General features: G+C 41.2%; 1 protein-coding gene across 1 annotated transcript in view; it reads right to left on the bottom strand.

Moving 5' to 3' along the window:
* LOC117666487 (nuclear receptor subfamily 1 group D member 1-like) overlaps positions 1-22,254 on the bottom strand; it is a 51,832-nt gene that overhangs the window by 9,393 nt on the left and 20,185 nt on the right. Inside the window, exons 2-4 of the mRNA XM_034419164.3 lie at positions 2,890-3,180; positions 1,764-1,852; positions 544-688 (exon numbers count right to left, since the gene is read on the bottom strand). Coding sequence (XP_034275055.2) covers positions 544-688; positions 1,764-1,852; positions 2,890-3,180 — 525 coding nt within the window. The remainder of the gene's footprint in view (positions 1-543; positions 689-1,763; positions 1,853-2,889; positions 3,181-22,254) is intronic.

The raw sequence follows: 22,254 nt of genomic DNA, 5'->3' as shown, positions 1-22,254 counted from the left end.
GCTCTCTGCCATTTCCCAATCATTTTAAGCAAAGGCAACCACCAAGTTATTGTTCCTTTAAAAAGGGTGTGAACAGCCTTCCCAGAGCTGGGGACCGCTGTGGTTTATAACACTGGCGAAAGGGAGGAGTAAGTATACGGGAGGCAAACTTCTCATTTCCATCACTGAAGAGCTTCAAAACAAATCGTTCTGCCAAAATTCAGTAGCTAAATTTGGGCAGTGCAATTTGGGGACACGGGAGGAGGGAGCTGAGTTTGTTTTCCATTCCAAGGATGGAAATGGGAGCACGTTGCCTTCCAGAGGTTTTCCTGCTTCATGTCTTCTGTCTCAGAGCTGTTCAAGAAAAGAGAATCCACTTGAATGGCTCTCAGTGTTAGCCAGTGAATTCTAATGTGCTTGAAAAATTGCCCAAAGCCTGATCATGAAGCAAATATTCATGACTATGGATTGTCATTCAAATGAATTCATCATAGTTGCCTTCAAGCCTTTAGTTACAGACCCACACTGCAACAAAAGAGAGACCAACCCTACCCAGATGCTTACCATCTCTTGACATCCCCACCGCCAGGCATTTCTTGAAGCGGCAATGCTGGCAGCGGTTGCGATTCATACGCATGATCATGCAGTTTTCATTCTTCACGCACATCTTGTAGTTGATGTTCTGCTGGATGCTCCGGCGGAAAAAACCCTGAGGGCCCCAGGAAAGAAGAGTGAGGAGAGGGGAGGTGAGCCAACAAACTTGACACATGTAAAATGAGTCTACTGGTTTTCAACTTTCTACTCTGTTTGGTGTCAGCTTTGGAGTATCCCTCATGCCTTTTTTCTGTTGGCTGAAGGTATCTAAGAAGACAAAAGCTGGTTTATCCTCCCTTGGATTCCAGGGAGTCAACTGAACAACTGGCAAGTGGATAGGCTCTAGCTTACTTGGAAGAAAATACATGGCTGAAACATTCCTTGTTTTGTCAGCTGAATTGCTGGAAAACCGGAGGATACTGGACAGTGCTACTGCTTTACCAATGGAGATTCTGATCCCAGTTGTGGCCATAAATCAAGAATTATTGGTACTGTAGTTCTTATTTTAGAGAAACCAAACAACCAATGGAGAATCCAACTTGTGGATTAAAAAATTAATTCAATTTGCATGTTAATGGAGAATCCATTAACTAAAGTAGTTTCTCTTTAGCTGGGATCGAAACCAAAACTCAGTTTCAATTCAAGTTGCACATGCCATCAATAGGCCTGCCAGTGTAGGATTTTATATTAAGTATCCTAAATATTTTGGACTTTGAAAAAAACAGGATAATTGACTCTTTTGAACACTGGCGTTGGAAAGGCTCCTGAGAACATCAATGGACAGCTAATAAAACAAGCTAGTGGATCATCAAATAAAACAACCCAAAGTTTTAAGCGGTGATCGAAATGACCAGATTCAAATGATCATACTTTGGAAACTTATCTGCTGGGAAAGGTAGCAAGAAAGATAAGAAAAGGATGAGCAGCATCAAGGTTGATGGACTCAAATTATAGTGGCAATGGGTACATTGGAAGACCTGAAGGACCAGATTAAGGAAAGATCATCTGGAGAAAACCCATCTACATGGTCACTAAAAATTGACACCACTGTCTTTAGGGCACATAATCAACCAATCCATCTTGAGCATTTCAACTTGAATTATTTATAAACAAAGATGTTTTTAAGTCTTCTACAGTCTTGTCATAATAGAAACAAACAAAAGAGGAAGAAAGCAAGAGGATGAACCTACCTTACATCCTTCACAAGCATGAACCCCGTAGTGGAAGCCTGAAGCAATGTCTCCACAAACTTTGCAAAGCAACACCATCCCACCAGTCTCTGCAAAGGAAGAGAGGAACCGATCTTAATTCCCTGCCAGGCCCAGATTTCTGATTCAATCTCCCTCTTCTCTGACCCAGCCCACTGAAGTAACTTTCCCTAACTGGTCTATGGAGATTCTTCATCATCTAGATCACGGTTGCCCCAAAGGTGCTTTTTCCAAAAGGCAGCTGGACTTTCTTTTTTTTCTTTGAAAACGTTTTGCATCTCATCCCAGCTTCTTCTTCTTTTCAAAGAAAGAAAAAACAAGAAAGTCCAGTTGCCTTTAGGAAAAGGCACCTTTGGGTTTCCCCAATTTGCTGTCCTCCAGAAATAATAAAGGTCAGCTCCTATAATCCCAGTCAGCATGCCTTTATTACCATAGGATTATGGAAATTGAAGCTCAGCATACTTGGAGGATAACAGTTGAGAAAGGCTGACAGTGTCAGACTAGCTCCATTAGAATGGAAATCATCTGAACTTTTATTTAAAATGGAAATGACATTGGTCACATGCACACCTGAACAGAAAGATTTTGCACGTTGGGACTACCATTTAAACATGTTTGACTAACTCACCGCTGACTAAATTTACCTCTCACATTCAGTGGAACCCAAAATTCAAAAGCCATGATTCATTATTGTAACTATCATAAGGGACCAAATCACAATACAGCTTAGTACTGCCCAGAAACCTTGTCAATATACTTGCAAAAAGCTACTGTAAATAAAACAATGCTATGCTTCCAATAAGGAGGGTTTCAAAATTTCAAGGGAATGGACAGAGATCTACGCCCTCTCTAATGGTTCACTTTTTTGCTTGAAGTAAAAAGATTTTGAGCAATGGGTGATTTTCAACATTTGATTAAGTCAGAAAATGAGTGCACCCAAAAGAGCAGTAACAAGAGAGAAGAACAACTGTAAATTCTTCAAGGAGAATTTACGGTTGTTAGTCTTTCTATCTGGATCCCAGGTCCATACAGACCCAATGGAATGATTATTATGTCACTCCACCTATATTAAACTGAGAAGAGGAGTTGTATGTGGAAAGTCACTTACTTGTGAAAGTGCTGGTAGCTCCATTCTGCTTGGTGGCAGGCACCTTATTTGGTGTTGGGGGGATCTGGCCCTTGCTGGGGTAGCAGATCCCTTCGGGAAACTGGAAGGCTACCTTGGGTGAAGAGGGGGAGCTGGCCTGCTGTGGCTTGATGGCTCCAATCTCGGTGAGGGTCAGCTCTTCTAACGAGGATGGCAGCGAGTGTTGGGGTGAAGACACCAGGTATCCACTGGGAGGGCTGCCTGGAGTGGGGCTGGAACCAGCTGTTGAACCCACATACAGGATCACGCCACCTGGTGCATGAGAAGGGAGAAGGAAGTTGAACCCAGTGCAGAGTAAGAAAGGTGAATTTGGTGGGAATATGCAGGAACTATTTACCTAGGCAAAAGGGACTGAAACATGTTTAAAGTCCAGAACAATGAAATAGCATTTGGAAGCAGGTCAGGCAGAAAACTCCCTAATTTACTGAAGTATAAGGAAGAGGAGGAGGAAGAGGAGGAACAGCACAATCAGACTTGCAAGATTCTAGTTATTATAGCCAATCTCAGTAAAAGTAGTTTTATCCTTCTGGTTTGGTCTAGCTGACAACCAGGAACTATGGATGGCACTGCAGAGGGAGTAAGAATCTGGAAAAAAAAAAAAAAAGGCTGCCTTCCAAGTCAGTGTTCTGGCTGGAAATCTCTGCAAGAGCACGCATTTGGGAAAGATAAAGAGCCACTGAACCCATATCCTGTCCAAGGATGACGTTACCCATACCCCACTGATTAACTCACACAATTCCGACCATGGTTTGCCTCAAGCATGTCACGTACTTCAAACAAAATAAAGATAGACTCTTTATAGAGAGAGACGCTGCTACCATCAATCTGATCATCCCACTGGGTCATGGCCTGTAAAATTTATGCCTGACTAAAGTGAATACCTGTGAGGCACATACTATAGCGGGCCTGCCAGAGGCCTCCCTGCCTTCATTGCAATTCCAAGCAAGCAGGCAGGCAGGCAGGCAGGCAAGTTGTTTCTGAAACAAGACTGGTAGGTTGCATTTGGCTGGATGGGTCATAAGCTATGCAAGCTTCCAGTAGTCTGTTGAAAGAAATAAGACCTACATTTCTAGGTCACTCGTTCAAGAAATATAAGATCCTACATATGAAAGAGCGAAGGATATTTCCAAGCAGCAACAAACTACATCTCAACCTTCCTTTCCTAGCTTTGCGTACTCCATTTTCTTCTTCTTGATGGCCGCAGAAGCAGCAGGATCCAGGCACTTAGAAGCTTTCATTGTCTGTGAGTGAGCAGAGACAGAGGATGGAAGCAGTTTCTACAAATGCAGGCACTGCTGTGTTGCATTTCCACAGGCCTTAACAGCCTGCCTACACAAATGACGTTTTTAGTTGGAAGACACAGAGGTCAAGAATCTGCATTTACATTATCAGAGAGTGCTTTCGGACAAGGCCTTGAGTATGCAATTCCTGTGAGTTGTTCACAGCTCTTGGGGGAGGGGGGGAGGGTGATATAAGCAGTCAAGCCACAGCATCTTCTCACTTTCAACCTTCTTGCATTTCCTAGTTTTTATTTATTTATTTTTTTAAAAAAAAAAGGATAATGCAATAACAACTGCGTAGGACAGCTACGAAGCAAACAGATCCTTCTTATTCCTCAGCTGCCATTTAGAAATGGCAAACAAACAACCCCCACCCCAAGCCTGGCACTGCTACAGAAACACAGAAAAAACGATGACTCCATTTCTCCTACAAAGACTGTAGGCCACCAACAGAGTCTAGCCTTTATGCTACCGAACTGCCACTCAGTCCCAGCAGGAACAAAAATAAGGCACTGCTCTGTACCCAGATGGCAATCTTTTCTGCCCAAGAGGGACCCCTGCCACACACTACAAGTTGTAGTGCAGGAGATACACAGAGCTAAATTGCAACCCGGGCATTTATTCGGCCCTCGTGGTTTAAGCCCACCCTTCTTATTCTTGACCCTGGTAAGAAACAGTAAACAAGCGTCTCATTTTTCCAGTCTTCTTTCTGCCAACAGGTTGACCTGCCAAACTATACATGGGATGTCAGAGAGGAGGAAGTTGGGAAACCTTATTTGAACTAGGTCACTGCCACCCAAAATCATCATCCCCCTCCCCTTTTTTACCCTGAAAAAAATCTCTTCGTGCATGGCTTGATCTGTTCTGTGGTTGTTGCCAAGTACGTCTCAAGGTACAAAGCCAATGACCAGCTGAAAGCATGCAGGCTCCATGTGATTGCTGGACAAGACCAGAGAAACAGCAGGAAGCATGGCCCAAGAGGCCCAGTCTGTAGAAAACTAGGGTAAACAAATGGCCCATACAGGCGAACAACCAAACCCCAGAGCTCTGCAGAAAGTCATTCTAGAAAGCAACCGCTAAGCCAGCCTTGCCTTTGGTTCAGGGCACAGCTCTTCACCCTGGTTCCCAGGGAGTATTTAAAACGGCAGGATTATCGCTCCGTATTTTTAGATAGCAATCTAAGACTATTGGATAACAAAGCAACAGGTTGTCATGAAGTTACAAATAGAGGAATATCAGGATGGAGCTCCAGCTTGCACACACATCCAGCCAAAACAAGGAATTAACTAGGGAAGGTCAACTCACAACCAAAATGGGCCATGTCAGGTGATACCCTTATCTGATAAAGGCTATTAGGTCAGATTTGCAGGCTAACCTGTGCTCTCAAGGCCTCTTTCTCAGTGCCACATAACTGAAGCCTAACAAGCTCCAGTAACCACTTTTTTGGGAGGATGGGGACATATATTCATGAGATTGCTTTTGTTTCATCTGCAGTTCATTGAGGGAAATACCTCTGTCACGCTTAACTGCTCCGGTTTTAAAGTAGCATTTTCTCTCTTCTCCCAACACATCATTTAAGTTCATTGTTGGTGCAGTTTTTGATATCGAAGCTAGGATGTGCCCAACTTCAGGCCCTCACCCCTTTAGGCTGCTGCAGGCCTCACGTTTCCCTTTTAATCACTGGATGTGACTTGGGCTGCAGGCAAAGCCGAACACCTGGCTTCTGCCTGGGTAATACTTAACCGGTATTTTTTGTAGCACTTGTCAAATCTTCTCCTTAAAAATACAGGGCTTGGTTCTTTTCTGAGAGCGTGTTGGATTTGTATTTTAAAAAATCTTGAGGCCTAGCCCTATAAACGTACAGTTCAATTTAAACCAGGAAACAGACTTCGTTTTTGCTGTGTGCTGTCTATCCTATCAACATTGGGTGTGCATTACAGGTTTTCCACTAATTTGGCCAAAAAGTAGGCTTTGCATGGCTGTATTTTTAATTGTTTTCTCTCTTTTTGTTATTTGTGAGACTTTCACATGAGCACCAGGAACAGTTGCATTTAAGTTGTCCTAATTGGGTAGGGAGAAGGCACCTACTCCATTTTGCCTACTCCATTCTGGCTCAGCAGCACTCAGTGCCATGGTGATAAATGCTATTTCATGGAGCCCTTCACAATTACATGTTCTACCAGTTCTTTCCAGACACTGCCAGCCATGAGGTCAGAACTGCCATCTTTGGCCTTTCACTGCCAGCCAGCACTACCATTCCTTGGCAGAACAAGTCAAGGAGTCAGCTCGCTTGTTGATTGCTCCCTCCCACTTCACCTGCAACGTGCCTGAGATCTATCAGATGGATTATTTTTAAACACAGATTTTGCTGTCTTTGAGGTGTGCAGGAGGTACTGCACCAAACAGGAGGAGAACATCCACCTGCCTCAGCCTGCACCTGCCACCCAATTTTTGGGCATCGTGACAGGTGGTATAAACCTATTATTCCCAGCATCTGGCTAGTTTGTCCTACCTGCCTACTCAAAGGAGTGGTTAACAGCATGTTAAAGCAAGTCTTCTGAAAAGCCCTCAGATTTCAATCTGGCTGAACAGGAACATTTCTCCATCCAGCCCAATATTGCGTGCTCGAGGGCTAGGCATTTCTTCAGGGTATAAGTCTGGTAAGATCTTCCATATTAACTGCAACATGATCCTCCCTAACTAGCAAGATGCCAGAGAAACAAAACATATGCCCTTTCCACCAAAGTTTGACACTCCCCCCAGACTGCTCTCTCTTTTCATTTATTATTATTAAATTTTTGTTTCTTGGACCCCCATCCCTTCCACTACATATAAGTTGCCATATTCTTTTGTTATTTTTCTGCATACAATTTTTCTCATCCCCTATATGAAGTAGGCCACAGAGGTTTAGCAGAAGCCAATCTTCCCTTACATCTGTGCCCAAGCTTAACACATCCCCAAGGAACCCACAGCAAAACTGGAAATGTACTTTCCATGTGAACCTCTCCACACTCGTCTTCCCATTGACCCAAGGGGTTTCAGCTGTCTCCACCACCAATTGTCACCGGTCAACTCTGTCCTGCAAAACCTCTGACTTGAAAAACATATGCCCAAAATAAACAGCCTTTCTTTTCCATTTTCACAGGCATGGTGGGGCTTAAAAGGGCATCAGCCATTCACTCATGCCTCCGTGAGTGCTGCCAACTTTAAAACCATTCTGGCCTTGTATCCAATGAGAACATGCTCAGAGGACGGCTGTGAGGCACCAGGAATCTTTCGGCTTTGGCCTCAAGCCTACATGAACTCAGCCTCCCTAGATTAGAAAGATGGGCCAACCATCTTCAAACACACAACAATAAACTCAAATAATGAAAAAGCTCAGCAATAACAAAGCTGAACTACAGCTCTTGGCCTTAGCTTTAATGAGGTATGTTAAAGTCGATGGTTCTAGCCCAATAACTCACTAACCAAAATGTATTTTATTTTCAATCTTTTATTTTAGACCAGAATAGATCCTAGGCCTCTTTAATCATTAGACCTTTAACGTTATGTTTCTCTCCTTTAGGTACACAACTGGAACAGCACAGATTTACCTCAGAGAGACCTTTTTATACTCGAGGGAAGGAGTCAGGAATCAGGTAGAATTATGGAAATGAGGGGGCGTGTATTATTGTTAACCCTTGCAGAAATGTAAGAAGATAGAGATACAGACAAGATATAAACAAGTTAGACATTTTACATAACAAAACCCCCTCTAAATGTCTAACTGATGGCTTGTACATAATATATACATATATATCTAAAAAAAATTAATATTGATGAACATGAAGATAAATGGTTTATATACAAACGTGAAATTTTGACATGAGGTATGAGTGTTGTTTGTTGGATAAAGGTTTGGTAAGTATGTCAGCTACTTGTTCCTCAGTGTCACAATGTATAGCTTTAATGAAACCGATTTCTGAAAACTGTCTAACGTGCTTACATTTAATATCTATGTGCCTTGACCTTTGTCCAATGGCATCAGAATTTGAGATTTCAATGGCAGCTTTATTATCCTCGTAAATAATTATAGGATATGATGGTTCTGTCCATATGTCACTGAGCAAGTCATCAAACCAAATTAGATTATTTGCTGCTTTAGATAGACAAATGAATTCTGCCTCGGTGGTGGAGGTAGCTACTAGTTTTTGTTTTCCTGTATACCAATGGATTGGGCAATTATTGAGAAAAAATACATATCCAGAAGTACTTTTTCTGGTTTTAATATCTCCTGCCCAATCTGCATCCGCATAACACGATAATTTGGGTTTTGTGGATAAGTTAGGTTCAAGACATAATTGGGCATTAATACTATGTTTTAGATATCTGAGCAATTTCTTTATAGCATTCCAGTGGAATGTGGTGGGATTACTTACATGCCTGGATAATAAGTTAACAGCTAAAGCAATGTCGGGTCTAGTCCAATTTGCAATGTATAGTAATGATCCAATCGTGGATCTGTATAATTTATTATCAGAAAAGGGCTCTGCTTTATTGTACATATTTTTCAAAAAATCTTGTTGCATGGGAGTTTCGCTGGGTTTTGCTTCTGACATGTTGCATTTTAATAAAAGTTCGGTTATTTTCTCCTTTTGTGATAGTCGAAAACCTTTACTTGTTTTTGTTGCTTGAACCCCCAGATATTTGTCTATTTTTCCTAATGATTTTAATGAGAAGTGGTTTCCTAAATCAGAGGCGAATTTATTACATTTATCTTTTTCTTTACCTATATATAATATGTCGTCCACATAGACGAGGATGCCTTCAAAAGATCCCTTCTCTCTCTTTATGAAGAAGCATTTGTCTGCGGAGGTGGCGGTGAAGCCCATTGAGTTGAGTACCTTAGATAGGCACTCGTACCACCTCTTGCCAGATTGTTTTAGTCCATATAGACTCTTATTAAGGAGCCATGTGTCATCTTTTCCTTTGTTGTATCCTGGTGGAGCTTTTACATAAATTTCTTTGTCCAGTTTTGCATGAAGGTAGGCAGTTTGGATGTCAAATTGAAATACTTCCAACCCTAGGATGGTGGATATTACGAGGGCACTCTTGACACTTTCAGCTCTGACAGTTGGGGAATATGTATCAGTATAGTCTTCTGGGTACTTCTGAGCAAAACCCTGTGCCACTAGTCTTGCTTTGTACAATACGTTGTTGTTTTCTAGGGTCTTGATTCTGTACACCCATTTTGTCCCTATGGGTTTTTTATTTTCAGGTGTTTGTGTTGGTGAATATACTTGCAGGTCTTGGAGACTCTTCATTTCCTTTTCCATTGCTTCTTTCCATTTTTCTCTCTCCTCTAGGGGAAGTTTTAGTATATCTTCATATGAGCTGGGTGTTATGTTGTTGGTTTCTATGGACATGATGTAATCCTCGAATCTTTTTGGTTTTTTGTTTCTACTCTCTCTGATTGGTTTGTCATTTTGTTTGTTTGTTTCGTGTAGGTATTCAGTCTCTTCATCAGTGAGTTTATCTATGTTTAAAGTGGGGTGTTCTTCCTTCCATTCTTTGACTTTTATTTCATGGTGTTTTGGTTTGTATGTTTCTGTTTCCTCTTTCCTTTCAGTGATCAGCCGCTTATTCTCTTGTTTCTGTGTATGTGTATATCTATTGGCAAAAATGTCATTGGAGTGTAACCTTGACCAATTTGAGTGTTCATGGAAATCAGCTGATCTTGATACAACAAATTTGTTGTTCTGATCTAAGAATCTGAAACCTTTTGTTCCTGGTTCATACCCCATAAATCTCATTCTTTTGGATATTTTATCTCCCTTCCTTCTTAATTGTCTGGGGATATGAACATCAGCGGGAACGCCAAATACGTGTAGGTGGGCCAGGTTGGGTTTTCTTTTGTACATCATTTCATAAGGGGTTTTGCCAATTGAACTAGACCATAATCTATTTAATGTGTAATTTGAGTAATGTAATGCTTCCGACCAAAATGATTTTCCCATCCCAGCATCTTCTAGAACACATCTTATCATGGTTTGGAGTACTCCTTGTTTTCGTTCTGCTACTCCATTTTGAAAAGCTGAGAAAGGTGATGAAGTAAAATGTAATATGCCTCGTTCTCTTACCCAACTCGTGAATTCTTTAGCCATGAATTCTGAACCTCGATCAGTCATTAATTGTTTGATTTTTGTATTGTGTTATAATTCGATTCTTTTGTAAAATTCCTTAAACTTTTGGAATGCTTCATTCTTGTGTCTGAGTGAATATACATAACTATATCGACTGTAGTCATCTACAATAGTTAGGAAGAATCTTTCTCTATACCTAATGGATGGTCTCAGGGGTCCTACCAGGTCCATATGTACCAGTTGGAATATAGAATTAGTGGTTCGCTCTGATTTCTTTGGTCTTGCTTTGACCTTAATTTTAGAACATTTGCAAACAGAACACTCCAAGTAATTTTCACAGTTTTTTACTTTTAGACCCTCGGCGCATTCCAACATTTTTTTGACAATTGGGAAACTAATATGCCCTAATTTTCTATGGAGAAGGTGAGCACAATTGTCATGCAAGGGTTTGCCTACAGACATTTTACTTTTACTTGGTGAATTACACTTGTCCGGTCCTTCTGTTTCTTTGTTTCCTTCTGCCTTATCAGCAGAGTTTACGTTAATGCTTCCCTCTCTGTTTTCTATGGGTGTAAAGTAAGGTAGTCCATCGTGTATGATTACTTCCCCAATGTTTGTCCCCTGATTTGATACATATACTTTGCCTTTCTTAAACATCACTTCGATGTTTGTGTCTTGTGTGAGTTTTACTGTTGCTAGCACGTTGTATGGAATATCTGGTACATGCAAAACCCCCTCTATTTCTCCTATTCCTGAGATATGCACACTTCCTTTACCTATTACTTTAGCCTTACTCTGGTTGGCTACTTTGATCTCAAAATTTGTTTTCTTGAGTGAGGTGAATAATCTTGGGTCATGTGAAGTATGGTTAGTGGCTCCCGAGTCTAGGAGCCACATGTTCTTGTATGTTTCTAGTTTGGTGTTTGAGTTCTCGTGTTTAAAACCATACATTGATTCAGAGTATCTATCTCGTGAGCTGTTTCTATGTTCGTAATTTCTCCTAGTGCTGGGAGACCAACCACGCTCTCTCTCTCTAAAAGTTCTGTTATCTGGTGAGCTTCCCCTTATGTGCCTTCTTCCATGCTCAGGTCTCTCCCTACGATCAGTGTATCCTTTGTTTTTGTAGTTCCTGGGACAATCTCTTTTTAAATGGTTTCTAGAACCGCAAGAAAAGCATTCCTGTGAATTGCTTACTCTATTTTGGAATTCAACTCTCCTTATAGGTTTGGGTTCCCTTCTAGATATATGGCGGTCCCTTCTCAGGTTGTCTTCTGCAATTAATCGATTTGTGAGTGTGCTCAGGGATATCTGCTCTAAGTTTATGCTATCTAATTGTGTTACAAAGTTGTCCCAGCTAGAGTCCAATGAATTAATAATGATACTCATCATGCTTTCTTGAGTTATTATTTCCCCTCTTTGTAATAGTTCTGCTCTAGTGGCATTAAGTTTCAATAGGTGTTCGCTCATGGGGACCCCTGGCCTGAGTTTTGCAGAGTGAAATTCCCTGGATATTCTAGTGGTGGTTGCTCTGCTTTGACTGTAGAATAAACTATATAATTTTTGCATAACTTCATACACAGTTAGGTTGTTATCTATGCTAGGGTACATAGTGGGTGGTATACTTGTTAACAATAGACAAAATGCTTTGTGGTGGATACAATCAATTTCAAATGACCAGGGTTTTTTTGGAGGTTTAGAAATTAAGAAAAGTACATTTTCTCTCATAAAAATAATTTGCAACTGTTGACTCCATTCTAAAAGGTTTCCTCCATCTAATTGTAACTTTGGAAAATTAATAGGTAGTGTTCCAGAATTATTAGAATAATTACTTACTGGGGGTAGCTGTCCATGGTCTGGGATGTGACTAAATTCACAGTAGGGCAATGGTATGCTTGGGCTAATGGAAAAAAAACTGTTAGTAAAAAAATTTTTTTCTATCATTGCAGGTAAGTACTGCGCATGCGCGAAGCCCATTTCGTGCTGGGAGCTGTCGGGTGAGGAGCTTGCGGCTGCTGCTCCTAGGCCTAGGCCCAGGCCTGCCAATGGAATGCTGGGATCACCTCCTGCACACCTGGATTCTACGCTGGATGCATGGATCTGTCGCTGGGTGGCTGGATCCCCGGCGATGACAGGCAGAAGACACTGCGGCAAGGCGGTCGTAAGACGAGGATCATCGGGGTTCGAAGGCTCTGCGGTGGTGACGGCATTGGCGGCGAGTCTCGGCCCATGGATGATGGTTCCTGGATGATCAGAAAAACCTGGTGGAGGTCTTAGGATAGGTGAGTTGTTGGTTTGATTTTCTTTTCTTGGGTCCCATTCTGGCAGTAGTATGGGTGGTGAGTTCGAATCTTGCCATGTAATTGATTTGTAGGCGGTTGGTGTTTTTTGTTTTTCGTGGTAGTTTATTTCTTCTCTGGGTGGTATTAGGGTTTGTATTTTATTGCTTGTAGTCATGTTGGTTTGTATTTGATTTTCGGGTTTTTTTTCGTTTGTTTTAAAGTTTTGGTTAATTTGCTGAGTTAAATTTGAATATTGGCTTTCTATTGGTTGTTGGCCATTCCAAGATGGCCGTCGGAGCGGGAGCGCGGGAACAGATTCGGTCATTTCTGGGCTGTCCGACTGAGGTGGCTTATCCTTTTCTGAGGTGGTGATTTCTCTAATCATTGCTGATGCTTTGGTAGTTGTTTCACGGTTTATTAAGAGGTTTTGGAGTTTATCGATAAGATTTTCTTCGCTGTCCGGCATTTCCATTAACCTCATTATGGATAGTTTTAGCTCTTCACCTCTTTGTGATTTTTCTTCTTGTTGGTCCTCGTTCCTGAGCAGCGAGGTTTGATTGTTGTCTTGCTCACCCTCATTTGAAGTAGTTCTTGTAGTGGCATCTTTGGTTGTCAGCTGTGCAGCCATTTTCTTGGTGAAGGCTCTTGTGTTTACTCTGTTTATATTTTCAGAGTAAGCATTTGTTTCAGTCATTTTACAGAGTTATGGGCAACCATCCTCTAGCTACCATTTTGTTAAAGTCGATGGTTCTAGCCCAATAACTCACTAACCAAAATGTATTTTATTTTCAATCTTTTATTTTAGACCAGAATAGATCCTAGGCCTCTTTAATCATTAGACCTTTAACGTTATGTTTCTCTCCTTTAGGTACACAACTGGAACAGCACAGATTTACCTCAGAGAGACCTTTTTATACTCGAGGGGAGGAGTCAGGAATCAGGTAGAATTATGGAAATGAGGGGGCGTGTATTATTGTTAACCCTTGCAGAAATGTAAGAAGATAGAGATACAGACAAGATATAAACAAGTTAGACATTTTACATAACAAGGTATCCCTTGATTTTATTGTCAGGTATGTAATGATCAAAGAAGCAAATTGTTCCTTATCCTGAGAAGGCCTAAGGATCAGTTTGGAAGCGCCAGAGATGCTAACACAAGAACAGAGACATAATATTTTCAGTAATTTTTAAGCTACTGAGAGAAAACAATTGGGGTATTGGGGGAAAAAAACAGACAGGGAAACTTTAAGATGTTTTAATTTTTGCCTCAAATGAAACTATAAACTGTAGAATCCTAAGAAACCTCAGCTTTCTTAATTTGGTCAGTTTGCCAAACCAGAAAACAGCCACAATGAAGGCAGAAATAAACCATCCACATGATCATAAAACAAAATTATGTCCTCTGAGGCCTAATGGAGAACAGATCCAATGAGCTCCAAAATAAAGTATTATCAGCAGACAATCCCATAAGCAACCTTGGAGCAGAATCATTAGAAGGGGGAAGAGTCTGAAATCAGATCACTCTTCAGCCTGAGAGCTGAAATGTCCTGCTTGTCCTCTATTTACAGAAAATTTAGCACTCTGGAATTTGAGATAAAATGTATTACAAATTAATAGACAACATATGGAAGGAATAAAGGATAGCAATCCAGAAGCACTTTGTGATATTCCACTATTTCACTATTCTAAAGAAATTTCATCGGTGGCTTTTTATTCTTGCCATCGTTTTTTACTTTTCCTGAAATTTTTTTTAAAAAGGTCTGGGGGGAAAATTTCCTCTTTTCTCAATTTTTTCCCCAGTTTTCTTCTACCATTTGCACTTCTATACAAGAGAATAAATCTATTATCTTAGTCCTTGGAATAAGTCCAAGGTATTTTTTCCTCCCACACGTTTATCACTTGATTTGGTGAAGCACGCTAGAATTGCCCAGAAATTACCTCAAACTCTTTACTAAAGTAATGTTTGAAAGACCGTGGGCAAACCATAGGCACCAACTGCTTAGGATTCTGCCATTGCAGAAAGGCAAGTAGTCCTTGACTTACAAGTCCAATTGGGACCCAAATTTCCAAATAAGTAAGGCGGTTGTTAAGTAAATCATGCCCAATTTTATGGCCATTTTTGCCATAACGGTTAAGCAAATCACTGCAGTTGAGTAAATCATGTGGTGGTTAAGCAAATCCAGCTCTCCCCTCCCCCCAATTGCTTTTCTGAAGCTGGCTGGAAAGATTGCAAGTGGAGATCACATGACCCCAGGACACTGCAACTATCATAAAAACATGCCTGGGAAACCTTTTGTGGACTTTTTGCTGAAAAATGGATACAACTGAGTTAAAGATGTTTGAATTTGCCAATCGAAAAGGGCTGGATATGGGAAGAAGTGATCTATGCAATATAACTTTAAGGGGGAGTAATCTTATTTTTGTAAATGCTGTAAATATTATAAATTACTTCTTTAAATACCTTTTTATTTCTCTATAACTTTTTCTACATTTTTTCCTTTATATTCCTATCTTTTTTCTTTTAAACTCAGTTTGCACTATCTTTTATTGTTTAAAAAATACTTTTTAAAAAATTACCAAATTAAAAAAAAAAAATCTAGCCATAAAATTTAGTGAAGGTTGAGCCCTTATGAAATTCCATCCATTCTAGGAGGGAAATGAAGCATGTACAATACTAAATTAAGTCCTTAGTATGGAATTAATGATACTTAACCTTCGTCCTGCTTTTGTTCAGAGGAAATAATACTGCATGAAAAAAGCACTTTAAATCACCAGGAAACCACACAAAATACAAAAATGTGCATGGGGGAAAAGGGGCAGGTTTATACTGAGCTCAGAGAAATTTGTGTGTATGTGTGCACAAGAGAGAAATATTGCTTCAAACTCAGCTCTCCTCCTGCTGACTATATATCTCTGTAGTTTTTTTAGCAGTGTGACCAAGTGGTTTGACCCTATCTTCTTTTGATAAGTTTTTTTTTTCCAACTTGCTACTCCAGTCTACATCTCTAGTTCTTTCCCATCAAAGGACTAACCCAGGTTGAATCTTCCTTTCGGATAGTAGCCAAGGTTAGTTAAGTGCTGCCATCTGCTGAGGTGATGTCTACACCCTTCAAAATAAAAGCAATACAGTTCTATTTGCATGCATGGTGCACGCTTATTTATATTTAATTTCTAATTTCCAACCGGCCTCATGTGGGTCAGACAGGGACAACCAAAGGGCAGAATGTGGGCCAGATCTGCCCTATAGTTACCAGGAGGTGCTTGGCTAGATGGCATCATCTTGAAAATAAACCTTCATCCACTGCCCTTTGGAGAGTTTACACTGTCCAGGTATTCTAGGAGATGCTGTCTTCAGGCATGCCTTATGGAGTCCAAGTAGGGAAAACTACCTTAATGGCTTGTGGGCGGTTTTGTATTTGGGACACGTTTTATTTGCAGCAAACAGCTGCTTCAAATGTATCTGGGTAGAGGAAATTTCTTAGATTTCCCTTCCTAGCAGCAATTGCCCCAAGGCTCCTCAAAAGAGGGAAGAAAAGCAAACACGATTCATTTTCTATCTTCAAAACAGCCCCATATGGAGTCCCCTATCCTCTCTTAAGAGGAGTAAAACAAACTCAGCAGCATCAAAGGCTGCGATGACCTAGTTGAGATTTTAGCAGTTTTAACTTGCATGTCCTCAATTCCAGTTAACCCCTAGCCTGGGGATCCTCTGCATTTATGTATTTAAAAAAAAAAATATGGTAAACAAATCTCCATTCCACCCTAACCCCCCCCCCCGTCCTCAGCACTTTGCTGCTCTCATTTTCAACCCTTGACCAATTCTGACCTATTAAAACCAGCTCTTCCTCGCCCCCACCCCCAAAGCCCCCACAGTACTGACCCGCTCCTATGCCAACAGGGCTGGAGCGTGGGGTTAATCAAGGCTAACGGCACCGCTTAAAACCGTCCCAGTGTTTGCGGTGAGTCAGTGCCAAGGGAAAAGATTTAAGTGCTGGTTATTTTTAGCTTCTGCCAATAGCTGGAGAAAAGTTTGGGCTGCGGGCGAGGGCGCAGGTTGCAAAAATAAATAAATAAATAAATAAATGAAAGGAAGAAAGGAAGGAAGGAAGAAAAAAAAGCAAAAGAGCTCCGGTTCCCAGCTCTTCTTTGCCTCCAAATTCGGGTCAGCGCCTCACGTGTCCTCCTCCTCTCGCTCTCGTTGAACGAGCGTCAGGAACAGGCAACGTGCTGGAGTCGAGCCAAAGCAGGGCGAGGAGACACCTGACTCGCGATTCACGTGGCTCGGCGGCGCAGGCCATTCCGATGGCAGGCGGGGGCTTTTTTCGCCCGAATCGCTCGGGATGCAAAAGGAGGGAAGGAGGGGCGGGTGGGGGGAGAAGAGAAAAAGAGCCCAGGCGCGCCTCGGAGACTTATTTACACGTTTAATGACGGCTAGGAAGGAACCCAAAAATAACACGGAAGGTGGAATCCCGGAATTAAATTTGGGCCGGGGGGGGGGGGGAGTGTAATTCAGCAAAAGAGAAGGCGCTTTTGCATTCGCTGACGGCTTGGTGATATTTTATGTAATCAATCAACTTGGTTAAAATGGGGTTGCCTCGTTTTGTGGCTCGGTGTGTTGTGCAAACAGGGCCGACGTATGGCACAGCAGCTGCAGAGAACTGCACGATCCCAAGAAAAGAAACAGATGCTTCCCCACGTTGTAGGCAGATGCCACGGTGTACACATACACACGCTATTAATCGCTGTTCTATTGGCACCTTTATTGTTTCGCAAAATGGGCTCCTTAAAGGAGCAGTATGTTCCCTCCAAGAAAAATTCGGCTTATTTTAATGAAGACCGGAGAGGACCTATGTGGTCCTGCCATGTCCAAAGCAAAGTTAATAGCTCCAGCCGCTTCCAGAGGTGGAACTTTTTAATTTCACCTGTCACCTCCCATTTTCCCCACTGTTTTGCAATTCAGCTAAACTACCGGTAAGAATCCAAAATAGTAGGACGAGTTCCTATATCAGACTAAGCTATATATTGTAGCATGTGTTTGAAGTCCGAATGTAGTCATCTAAGTCTACAAGCCATGGTTTAACTTTTAACATATAAGTGAGGTAATTTGTTACTTGTATAGATTATGTTGCAATAAATGGTATTTTCTAGCCAAGCTTGCCAAGTTAAATGGGATCCTACTTATATTTGGATGGGATACCACTAGGAAATTGTTTTTAAATTATTTTTAAATTTTATATGTTGTTTTTTTTACCGTGGCTGTTCACCGCCCTGAGTCCTGTTGGAGAAGGGCGGTATACAAATTAAATAAATAAATAAATAAATAAATAAATAAATAAATAAATAAATAAATAAAATTCCTCACTATACAATATACTGGGAAGTTGGGAAAAATATCTCAAAATGTTTTGAAAAGTATTTGGAAGAACCATTTCAGTCACACAAGCACACCTCTGAGTTTGTTACTCACTGAATCAGTCTATCTTCAGGCCTTAAAAAAATGCAGCTGCATTAAGAAATCTGAAACTTTTAAAGCAACTTTTGAATTAACACAGAAACCTGAAAAAAGGTGAGCCACTTTAATAAGTAACAGAGTACTGACTATGTTGACACAAGGGCTGAAGCACTTCCAAATCATCTTCAAAGCTTGTGTGGCTCTATATTGGTGCCAAGAAAACTATTCATGTAATGATCAGGAGTCAAAACAAACTTGAGATTTTTATCCCATTATTTAATTATTAAAAACAATTCCCAAATCAGATTGTTGTTTAGCATTATTATTTAAATGATGCAACCAAAGATAGAGAAAGCAGGTAAATATTGATAGGCAGACAATCTGGAAAAAATAATATGTGAAGAAACCCAATGTACACAACGGGAATACAAGGAAGTGATAGCAACAGTGGACATTTTTACCATAAGTAATTCAAGGTGGTGAACATATACAAATACCCTTTCTCCTCTTTTTCCCCAAAACAACAAACTTATGAGGTGAGTTGGGCTGCCAAGTCCAAAGTCAGCCAGCCAGCTTTCTTGCCTGTGGCAGGACTAGAACTCACAGTTCTCCTGGTTTATAAGCCATTACCTTCACCACTACATCCAAGAGCAGAGGCTCTCCATACTTGGCAACTGTAAGACTTATGGACTTCAATTCCCAGAACTCCCCAGCCAGCATGAGTGGCTGAGGAATTCTGGGATTTGAAGTCCTAAAATTGCCAAGTTTGGAAATCCCTGCCCAAGAGGCTTGGAGACTGCAACTTTTTGCTAGTTTACAATCTCGGCTGTTAGCAGAGCAACCCATATCTAATTCTGAAAATGATATTTAAGTTGCATTCTTCTCTGCCCATTTCCTCCATGACCAAATATGATGAAAAATGCTTGTTGATTATAAAGATTGAGAATTAACATGATATTCTTAGCCATCAAACCAGACTCCACTTCCCAGCATTCCATTAGAGCAGGGTTTCCCAAAGTAGTCAATATCAATTCCCAAGGTTGGATGGGATTATCTGTTGCTGTTTTTATGTTATTATTTGAGGTACTATTAATTAAAGTATTATTTTCATACAATAACCGTTTGGGGGAAGGTGTTGATAAACAATCCGAAACTTCATGAAAAGGTTGATGGGCTGAAAAGTTTAAAGACTCCTGCATTAAATTAAAAATGAGTGTACTAATTCCATTCAAATCCAGTTCAATCAGGAAGTCTATTTTTACTTCACAGCCCTGGTGGTGCAGTGATTAGAAGGCAGTATTGCAGGCAAACTCTGCCCACAGCCTAGAGTTTGATCCTGATCAGCTCAAGGTTGATTCAGCCTTCCACCCTTTCCGAGGTTGGTAAAATGAGGACCAGATTGTTGCTTTAATCTAGGCTTTTGTTGTGGCCCGCCAGCGGCCTGCGTGGATCATGGCTGATCCCGACGATGAAGAGGCTGGTGTGGGGTCACGCCAGCAGCCTGCACAGATGGCGCTCAGGTCGGACAGCGAGGAGGCTGAAGAGGATGTGGTGCCAGAGGCAGAGACTCAGCCAGGGCCTTCAGAACCTCCAGAGGCTCCTTCAAGTGGAGAGAGCGAAGTGGAGGAGCCTCTCAATGCTCGAGCACGCAGGGCTGCCAAAAGGCAGGAGTGGCTACTCAGGAAGAGGAGGTCTCCTCAAGAGTAAGGTTTGAGGATAATTGGCCACTCCCTTAGCCTATTTAAGTCGCATGCAGTTAGTAATTTCTTGCTGGAAATAACGTGTAATTATTTACAGAGCATTTTGGAGAATGAGTGTCTTATCGTATCTTGTTTTCTGGGCTGGTTGCCAACCTTTGCCGGACTTTTTTTATTCTTGGTACGTTATAACTTTGATAAGGACCGTTGGTGTGTGTCACAATCCTTGGGAATCCGGAGCTGGGGCAGAACAGCTTTAAATGTGTGTATGAGTGAACCCCCGTTATAAAACGGCCTTGCCAAAAAATCTGCCAACTGACCCTATATGTCATACCAAGCCAGAACTAAGTAAAACACATTATGGTTTAATATGAGGTAGAAACGCCCTTTTCTTCTAATAAATATATGTTTATAGTTCAACACAAAGCAGGACTTGTTTTTGCCCCATACTGAACTACAAATACAGGTGTCTTATGATGATTTGTTTAATGGCCAAAGTTACAATAATGCTGAAAAAAAGTGACTTATAAGCAGTACATGTATGACCGCCACAGCATCTCTGAAGTCAGATGATAAAAATTCAGAGCTTTGGCAACTGGTATATATTTATGGTGGTTGCAGCATCCCAGGGTGTGACGTAACTGCCATTTACAATCTTCCAAGAGGGCTTCAGACAAGCAGTCAAATGGGGGGGGGGAGGGGGGTGTTTCTGATTCACTTATAACTGCATGATTCACTTAACAACTGTGCCTAAAACAGGTCATAAAATCAGGCAAAATTACTTAATGACATTCCCTAGCAATGGAAGTTGCAATCCCAACTGTGGTAATAAATTGGGATTGCAATTTAAGACAACCTGTAATGGACACACTAGTGGTACCCCTGGCTGGTGGCATTGTCAGGGAAGGACTTGGACACAAAGCTCTCCATTGAAGCTGAATGAGCATCCATTCCCTGCTAAGGAGGGGTCTCTGTAAGACCATTTTGTACAGAGTCTTAAAATGTAGAATTCCATGGCTGTGCAGCTTTTTGTAGCAAATGACCCTCTCTGCAGAAGCAATCCCCTTGCTGCATTGCTCTTCTCTCAGTTGCATGATTTTCAACTGTGTTGCATCTGCCTCATCCATCACCCACCATTACAGGATCTGTGCTGCTGATACTGCAGTTTGTTTGTATGCAGCAGTGTGGAAGAAGGCAACAGTGGCAGCCAACGCAGATGATTTCCGAACCTCCAGCAAGCAAAGAATAGGTATGGCACCTTATGGGTTTCAGCAAGAAAAACAATTGCTGTTACAGGATACCCACAGAAATCAATCCTTGGCAACCTCCAGAACTGCCATGCCAAAGATAGCTGCTGTGCTCCTTTTTTCTGGTGACCTGAATTTACCTGATAAAGGCAATTTGAGCTGTGCTCTGAATTGCCTTTGAATCTAACAACAGCTGGGGGAGTCCTGCCTTATGTCAGAATGTAGGCCAAGAAGCTGCTGCTTTTTCCCTCCACCCACCTCTTTTTATTTTTTTCTATTTTTTTTTTTAAAGAGCAAATCTGATTTCCCTCCTCTCTCTGCAGATATGAGCGATGGCCCTATTTTGAGCTCATATCTGAATCACTTTGAAGCTGACCTTTGCATATGTTATTTCCTTAGCTCTAAAGACTGCAGTCCAACAGGAAAGAAAAATTACTCAAATTTTGCTTACTTAGCTGAATAACAGAAAACAGCAACCCCAATTTTTAATAGGGAAATTCCTGGTCCAAATTCAGAAACTATCTCCCACCCAAAATAACAAAAAAGTATTTCATTGACGGAATGGGACAGGTGATATTTTTCGAGCCTCTGTACTCCTAGCATAACAACGTCACCACAGGATTGTCTGGTGGCAGATGAAATTAAAGAAAATCAAAAGGACCTGATAATAAAATGAAATTAAAATCTTACTAAAAGGCAGGGAAAATCCTCCTTGTAATCTATCAAAATTCCTTTTCCAACTCTTCGGGCTAGTTAAAAAAGAACTGACAGTGTTGTCACCCAAATACCAAAGGCGAATGCATTTTTACTTTACCTTACTTGGAGCTAGGATAACACACACATGCACCCACTCTCTCCCTTGAAGAGAATAATTTCATTTTTTTCTCCTAGTATAGTCCTTATTTCTTCCTTTGCACCAAAGAACCTTTAATGCAGATAGCTTTATTCTTCCCCATCTATCTCCTCTCTTATGTTCAACCCAGTGCCACAAGTTTCCTCCCTACAGAAGAAATGGCTTGCCATCCAAACCTTCACAAATCCTACTTCTTCATTACCCAGTCATAAGAAGTCCCATGTAAAGCAATAAATCGAGAATAATGACTTTTCCGCACAATTAAGAAAGTAAAAGAGTTTGGGCTTTATATGAGAGAAAAACTCTCCCAAGCATGCAGCCAAGGCTTTGACATATAGAAGGCAGAAATATCAGGGCAGAAATCAGCACATCAAGATTTGTCATCTGTCAGTTATA

Source organism: Pantherophis guttatus, chromosome 2 (genome assembly GCF_059756535.1).
Source record: "Pantherophis guttatus breed Tessera chromosome 2, ASM5975653v1, whole genome shotgun sequence".
NCBI lineage: Eukaryota > Metazoa > Chordata > Lepidosauria > Squamata > Colubridae > Pantherophis > Pantherophis guttatus.
The sequence above is the reverse complement of the archived record's forward strand: the minus strand, read 5'-3'. Positions and strand labels throughout refer to the sequence as shown.